General features: G+C 46.7%; 1 protein-coding gene across 1 annotated transcript; it reads right to left on the bottom strand.

Moving 5' to 3' along the window:
* Positions 1–866: 866 nt before the first annotated feature.
* On the bottom strand, positions 867–4,710 carry hspb1 (heat shock protein, alpha-crystallin-related, 1). Its single transcript, XM_030101686.1, has 3 exons — positions 4,236–4,710; positions 1,798–1,861; positions 867–1,468 (listed from the first exon to the last, which is right to left on the bottom strand). The coding sequence occupies exons 1-3, from the start codon at positions 4,624–4,626 to the stop codon at positions 1,312–1,314; spliced, it is 612 nt and encodes a 203-aa protein (XP_029957546.1). The 5' UTR covers positions 4,627–4,710; the 3' UTR covers positions 867–1,311.
* Between the last annotated feature and the right edge of the window lie 3,459 nt (positions 4,711–8,169).

Raw genomic sequence — 8,169 nt, 5'->3', positions numbered from 1 at the left:
TATATAAATAGAATACCGTATAATCTCAAATAGATTTTCTGTTTGTTATTTTAATCTTTTTATTGTGGTCAGTCATTCATTCATCTTGCTGAAGTCTTTTTGATTCATCCTCTCTGGACCATGAATATCTGCATGTGCTTTAATGTCACCTGTCACACGCAGTGGAGCTTCAGGAGAAACCAGTGACTAAACTGTTGTCTCTCTGATTCGTCTGCAGACACCAGAGCCTTTCCACCCCCCACTAGCATCCATGTCTGGTGCCATTGTTTTTAAATGACCTTGTTCAGTCAAGAGTTGGGAGCAAACGCCCATCAATTATGCATCTATCTGTGCGTGAATAATTCAGTGGAGATGTTCTTGTATGATGGAATTATGCAATTTGGGAATTATGACACATTTCATGGCGGATGCACGGTGGAAAAGGCAGCTCTGCCTTTCTGCACATACGTCGCTCGTCTCAGATTTCAGCTGCATTGACGACTGGATGAGTCTCATTTGCTGAAGGTCACCCGACTGCAGTTCATTCATAAAGCCATGAATGTGTTGGACGAATCCCGTGATATGGTGGAGACCTGACAGCCTGATGGAGACGCTGCAGGTTTAACGGTGATGGTGCATCCTGTTGGGGAGCTGTGTGCGTCACTCGTGGGGGCTTGATATGTTTTGCTCACTCTCTTTTGCATGGTTGACCCTCAGATGAATAATTCAGCTTCAGGAACCGCAACGCGAAGAAGCCGAGCTCTTCGGTTTTGTTCTTCTCGTCCTATTTCCAGAGTTCTCTTACATTGGAGAGTGCTTCTTCCGAAAAGGAGCATCTGTCATGTCACCGCCACACAAACAAAGAGACAAGAAGAGACTCAGTTCGTTAGGTTTTCTTTATTTTCTGCTTGCATGGCTGAACATTTTGAAGCCAGCGGAGGCCAGAATGTCGTCGCGCTTCATGGACCTCTGTTCCTTTAAACGTACACGATCAGTCCGCTTTGTCTCTGAGAGAGGATTCGCTCAATAGAAAGGTGTGTGTGTGTGTGTGTGTGTGTGTGTGTGTGTTTGTGTGAGTGGGATGACAGAAATGAAGCTGAAATGTTGAAGAGTAGAGTTTAATTGCAGTGTGGAGAGCTGGCATATGGCAGTGGTGCAGATGTGTTTACACAGCGCTCAGCTGGGGCCGTCTCATTACCAGAGGCAGGACGAACCTGATTTAGGAAGAGCGAAGCTTTCCCTCGTCTTTCTGGAAGCAACTACAGTGCTTATCTGAGTGTGTGTGTGTGTGTGTGTGTGTGTGAGTGGAGGGGTGCTGCTCTGGTTTAGTTTCTACTTCTTCACCACGCCGCCTTTGGTGTCCACGTTGACGGGTATTGTGGTCTCTGAGTACTCGAGGGCGGGCTTGATCATGGGGGCCTCCACGGTCAGCACTCCCTCAGGGGACAGGGAGGAGGTCACCTTCTCCACGTTGGCGGACGGGGGGAGGCTGGAGGAGAGCAGACAGGCACCGTCAGAGCGTCTCCACTCTAAAGCCTGACTGAATGAGTGTGCGCTGCGGCCCCTGGATGGCAGCAGAGCCTCGCACAAGTAATAAGTGAGATAGAGGGACGAATGTGAGGAAGCGGCTGCTGCTTTTCAGAGCGTGAAATTAATCTATAAGCGGCAGCCAGCCTCTTGTAGGCCACAACTACCTAAAAGAGTTAAAGAGATTAGCTGAAGAGGAGAAAACAGCCACAACAAACACGTCTTCAGCCCCAAGTCTGGAAAGTTTAAGTGATGTTTTGACAGCTTGTACCCCTGCTTTTCATCACTTACGTGTATTTCCTGGTAAAGCTTCTTGACACAAAGCCATGCTCGTCCTTCCTCTCTTCATGCTTCCCTGTGGATGCAAACCACAAATAATCAACCAAAAAATAAATTAATAAATAAAAACCCCACAACACCTTGACTTTTAGTGAGGGCTGAGGATTATGGAGCTGTAGTTCTGCAAGGAGTCTTCTAAGTTATTTGTTATGCATGATTATGTGTCACTAACCCTTTTAATTCTATGATAGATACAATAGTATAAACATTCAGTCAGAAAATTAAAATAAATCATGGTCAGCACCCTGGAACACTGTGTGACTGAAGGGAACATCGGATCACTTACAGCTGTTTTGGCTTATACTGCTACACCCTGTGCATCATACGATCCAACAGTTCATGGAACATTTAGAAACAAAGCCAAACATGGATATTAAAGTAGCTACATATAAAACTATATTCGCTGAGAATAAAGCTAATTGTCTTAATAAAAAAAAAACCTGTCATATAAATGTTCATCATCACCAACAAAAGCTTTTCTTAGCCGTACAGAACACGCCGTCCATTTGGAGACATGAGTCACATTTAGTTTTTCGCACCTTTATCCAGCCTGCTATGTGAAACTGTAGCCTCAATGCTAGTTAAATGTCGCATGGCAGCTCAGAGTGAACCTGTCTGCAAGTAGCGCTACTTTTACTACTTTTAGTCTAGTCTACCAGATTCAGAAAGTTTCAAGATCTGAGGTAATTCATTTCTAAATTTACTAAGGCCCCATTTACATGATAATATTTCATGTGAAGAACATTTTTTTTTTGCCTTTTCATTTCAGAAACGTTTTGCGTTACACTGTGACACTTTGAAAATGATGTCTGTTTACATGGAAATGGCAGAAACACTGACAGTGGTGTCGTTAGCAAATCGGAGAACATGGACTGAGAGTCATTCCCTTCTGGAGGCCTAAATGTTAGAGCTAGCTTTATGACAGAATCAGCTTCATTGTTTTTGCATGTAACACATATTATATGTGTAAAACAGGACATTCTGTGGCTGTGTTAGTGGCAGCTCAGCAATAGAGCAATAGAGCTAAGATGTTGTTAGGTTACTTTTGTGACAGTAGCAGCAACTTCCTGGAGAAAAGATACAGAGCATGACCAGCCTCCACCCAAACGACAAAAGATTGTTAATTTTTAAACTGATGAAGACTTCAAACTAACAAGCTTAGCATTCTTACTAAAGGAAACACATAGAGGGTCAATAACAGAGGCTTTCTCGATGTGTTTGTAATATTTTATCACCTTCACCAGTTGTTTATGTTCACAATGGCTTGCAGCCTGTCGGCAGATATGTCAGCAAAAAGCAAGTTTGTTCACTGACATGACATTGCACATGTGAAGTATGACTCAGCATCATGGGCAGTTCAGCAGCAGAGCCAGTTTCCGTTCCTGGAGGCTTTTGTGTTGGTATTTTTTTTTTATCTTGTGCCAGTTTGGATATGGCAGACACAGCCGATCCTCTCTAGACTTAATCAGTCAGCCTCTCGGCTCTCAGATTTCTGGCTGTTACTCAGCCTTTCATTCTGCCTCTACATACTCTGACATGTTTGTTGTGACAACGGGCTGATAAGAACTGCGGTCCTCATCTCGCCAGGAGCAAACTGCCAGTGTGAGAGGTCGCCCGGCCGGGGAAGAGACGTTTATTCACCTGCAGTACGAAGGGTCGTCAGTTCTGAGCGAACACGGCGTGTGTGTACAGTAGTCTTCATGCTGCCAGCGGCATCAGCTCTAAATATTATACTTGTTTGTCATGACACATCAGCGGGATCCTGACTTTGTTTATCCCCGGTGGCTCAGCAGAGGTACACCGGCCATTGTCAGGGACTGGGCAGGCTCCAGGTCTCCTTTTTAAGTGGAGGAAGTTGTGGGCAAATCTTTTGCAGAAGCAGTGTGGTTTGCTGTGGAAAAGAGTGGCTGAAATGCCAGGAGTCACTTCAGAGAGATAAGCTCCTCTTCAAGCTGTCCCTTCATGGACATACCATAAAAGGATTCTAAGAGAAATGTTTCTGCGCTGTTTCAACTCTGAGCTCCACTCCCACGTGTTGAACTGTTGTTTTGTATCTAGTGGGCTTGCAGCCAGAAGCTCCCGCCCTCCCCGGTGCAGAAACAGACGATATTGTTTAAAGTTGTTATGCAACTCTGTAGGAAAGCCTTCTTTTTGACCTCTCAGAGTCCGTTTTTATTTTGTTCTTATTGTGAGCCTTTCACAGCTTTTCTTCCATTTAAGTTAGAGAAACACTTAAGAGCGGAAAGTGAGACATTCTGTTTTCTACCTCAAGTACACCTCAGTACATCGTCTTCCTACAGGAGTGTCTGTGGGTGGTATTAAAGTGTTATATCGAGTGGGGCTATTAGACAGTGGTTGACCTTTCAGGAAAGACTTTGTTTCACACTCACCGCTGATCTCCACCACTCCGTCCTTGGTCTTCACCACCAGCTCCTCGGGCGAGAAGTGGTTGACGTCCAGGCAAACCTTCCAGTTTTCTTGGGTCTGCTTGATCTCGGACATGCCGCTGCTCATCTGGCGGGACAGAGCTCGGGCCTGGTGTGCCATCACGTGTCCCGGGTACATCATGGGAGTGTGAGGCATCACGGCCGCCATGTCGGGGGCCAGGACGGAGGGCCGCAGGTACCCCGGCCAGTGGGTGCTGGGGAATGTGGCAAACTCCTCGGGCAGGGCGGGCATGCCGAAGGTCTGGTCGAAGATGCGGCTGCTCTGGTGCCAGTCGCGGAATGGATCCCAGCTGGGGGTCCTCAGCAGGGTGAAAGGAATACGTCTCTCGGCCATGGTGGCTGCGTTGGCTGCGGTCTGTGGATCAAGAGCCCTTTGGCCTCTCAGGAAGTGCTTTCCCAAAGTGCTGTGTGCCTCTCTGCTGTGAGCTTTTATACTCACTGATACCCCGGGTGTCCACAGAGCCCTCCCTCCTGACTCAAGCCCCTCCAGATCACGCCTCCAGAATATTTAGGGAAGGTACTAGAAGATCTATTTGTGGCAGACGTAGCACTCGAATGGAATCCAATAGGAAGGCCCTCCTCGGTAGCAGCTGCCCCGTCCTCCTCCCCCCTTGCTGTGTGTAATCCCCTCCCCCCTCACTGGATCTCCCAAGCGCTGGAAGGATCTGGGAGGATGAAGTCACATAGCCTCAGACTAACATGCTATTTCTAACATGGTTCTGTACAATGATGAGACATATGGTACAGGCTGTACCACGCTATTATCAGCCACCTATCAAATACACAATGGAACGCCAATCTATGGCATGAATGTGAATTAAAGTCACATTCACGCGGCGAAACGTCATTAGAAACGGAGATAAATCACCGTGGCCTCCCGCATCAGCCTTTGTAAAGTTTTACTGCGGCCTTCTCGGGCTTTAGTGTACATCACACATATGTTCACTCCGCCACTCCCCTGAGATGTTCTGCTATGAAGGTTATTGCACTGGACCCGGTCACCCTGCCGGGCAGAGGGTTCACAATCTGCACAGTCTGGACGTGTGTGCAGAGGATTACTGGTCAAAACTTAAGAGGAAACACACTGGAAAAACAGGTGAAAGGGTGACTGTGGATTGGGTGCAGGAGCAGATCGTTGGACCTGTGTCGTAGTCAGACAGTGTTGATTTTGGCTTTGGTATCAGCTGATAACACCACCCCAGTCCCTCCACCCTCAGTAAATTGCACACTTTTCCCAATTCAACAGGAATATTTGAACCTGTATTCAATATATTTCAATAGCTTCATATCAAATGCCCAATATCAAGGTCCAGGTTAATATTAAGCACAATGTTCGATAAACTATACAAAACAGTGGTCACAGCTCCATTTCTTCACCATTTTGGGGGTGTTTGAGCTAAAAAAAAAAACACTGAAGAACTCTGCCTAGGAGTTGGAGAAGTGGACTTGGGATCAGGAATTCATAGGTGCATGTAGAGAAAATTTCAGCAGGCCCGTGTTTTCACATTTTTAGATGGTGGAGACCAAAACTGGAGCCAAAACAACAGCTGCTGTGTTTGTTGAAAGCTTTAAAACCCCCACAAAGAGAGCATTTAGGAGTCCTTAAGAATCCTGTAGGATTCATTTTAGTGGTGTTTGGAGTTCACAAAGTCAGCTTCAGGCCAAGATGACTAGACTGTGCCTTTACTGTGCTGAGGACGAGAGAGTGAGAGCGCCAACGTGCAGCTTTAAGATGGCTCCAAACACTTGCAACATGCACTTTCTGTACTCTCTATAAAACAGCAATCAGTGATCTCCGTTCCAACAGCAGCAGCAATAACAGCACAGCGCTTCCAGCTCCAGCAGGTGGGAACACGGCGACATTAAAAACATCCAAATCTGCTCGGTTCCATCTGAACGGGTTCCTTTCACAGGTCCTGGAGTCGCTGCTGCGTGTCAATGTTCAATGATGGAGCCGAGCGACTGCTGATGAAATTAGTTTTCCTGCGGTGACGAGACAAAACATCTGCTGCCAAAATGCTCCACAGGGCTTTAAGCTTGTAAGAGCGGGAGTTGGCGGGGCGGGACTCTCTCCGAACCAGAAAGCAAACACAGAGTGACAGTCCAGATAAGAACTGCAACAACACAAAGCTTTTCCTCTTCCTTCCTTTTCACTGGTGAAGATAAGATTTGACATCTGAGAGTTTGGGTAGGATTTAGCAGAATCCAATGGAGTGACAGTGATGTTCATCACATTATAAGATGTAGAACAAAGGTACAAATACTCTATGAGCTACACACTAACTTGCTCTGCATGTTAGTGGGTTTATTTTTTTTAAATGTATCTTTTAGTTCAACTGAGCCACACATCACTCCCAAGTTTTCCAATCCAAAGATGTGTTAAAGTAAGAAACTGAAGCCCAAGTTATTCCTGATGAAGGGTCTGTGAACTAAGCTTGAGATCCTAATTAAGTGGCAATGTTTCAAGTGAAAATGAATCGTTTTCACATTTTGTCTCAGAAATGTTTGTTATTTTCAATCTACCTGAGCACGTGCAGCAACAGTGTCTCTACTCTCTACACAGAGACGGAGCCTGAGTGGTTCCATCTCTACTGAGACAGAGACCACATTATGTATTTAAAAGCGTCTCCTTCATCTTCCTCCTTGCAGGCTTGGACTGTTGGTTGGAGAAAGAAGGGTGTGGCCTCAGGACGGGTCTAAAGGTCTGGGCTCTCAACGGCCAGCCGTGACATGTGGGGGCAGGGACGTCTCCTGCAGGAAGAGCCAGCCAAACGAGGCTGTGGTGTGGAGGAGGGATGGAGCTAGAGGTCAGTTCCCACCCCCTCAAGCCACGCATTGAGGGTTTCCCGCTGCCATTCCAGCATCTCAAAGCCCCCTTGCAGGATGTCAAGAGGGGGATGGTCCTGGCTTTGGTACACAGACCTGTCTCCAGTCTGCGTCTCCTGAGGAGCTATCGCCCTGCACCCACAACCTCCTCAGTCTCCGGGGCCACCAGCCCCTCCCTGCTGCAAATGAAAATTTATCAAACATATTCACATCTTTTATTTTGTGTCATGTGGAGCTACATGTCCAAAATTATCATGAATCAATCGAATGGTAGAGTCAGAACTTGGTGTCAACAATATGAAAGCATGTTGTATCAACGGTTCAGGCCGGTGGTGGTGGTGTAACGGTGTGGGGGATAGTTTCCTGGCACTCTTTGGGCCCTTTAGTACCAATTGAGCATTGTTGCAATGCCACAGCCTACCTGAGTACTGTTGCTGACCATGCCCATCCCTCTATGACCACAGTGTACCCATCTTCTGATGGATACTTCCAGCAGGATAACGCGCCATGTCAAAGAGCTCGAATCATCTCAGACTGGTTTCTTGAAGATGACAATGAGTTCACTGGACTCAAATGGCCTCACCAGTCACCAGATCTCAATCTGATAGAGCACCTTTGGGATGGGGTCGAACAGGAGATCCATGATCCATTGCACCATGGATGTGCAGCCGACAAATCTGCAGAAACTGCATGATGCTATTTCATCAATATGGACCAAACTCTCTGAGGAATGTTTCCAGTACCTTGCAGAATCTATGCCATGAAGGATTAAGGCAGTTCTGAAGGCAAACGGGGGTCCAACCCAGTACTAGCAAGGTGTACCTAATAAAGTGACCGGTCAATGCAGGTTACTATAGTTTTCACCTGGGAGAGTTTGGCGCCTGCAGTTGTTGCTGATGGCGAGGTGAAATGAGCACTGAGCTCAGAGCGAGGAGAGGCGTCCATTTGATTGGTCAACGTTACAATCAGCTGGGAGGCATGGATGCGCTGCGCCACACTGCAGCATTCACCAAAATTACAAAATGCCCTGGACACACCCATTGGTGTGTCA

The sequence above is a fragment of the Salarias fasciatus genome, chromosome 10 (assembly GCF_902148845.1).
Source record: "Salarias fasciatus chromosome 10, fSalaFa1.1, whole genome shotgun sequence".
NCBI lineage: Eukaryota > Metazoa > Chordata > Actinopteri > Blenniiformes > Blenniidae > Salarias > Salarias fasciatus.
The sequence above is the reverse complement of the archived record's forward strand: the minus strand, read 5'-3'. Positions and strand labels throughout refer to the sequence as shown.

Excerpts from the sequence above, each read along its gene's own strand:
- hspb1 (XM_030101686.1), bottom strand. The coding sequence starts at position 4,626 with ATGGCCGAGAGACGTATTCCTTTCACCCTGCTGAGGACCCCCAGCTGG. Across the intron at positions 1,862-4,235 it reads CGGAGTGGTGGAGATCAGCG|GGAAGCATGAAGAGAGGAAG; the intron begins GTGAGTGTGAAA and ends TTGCATCCACAG. Across the intron at positions 1,469-1,797 it reads AGCTTTACCAGGAAATACAC|CCTCCCCCCGTCCGCCAACG; the intron begins GTAAGTGATGAA and ends GCTCTCCTCCAG.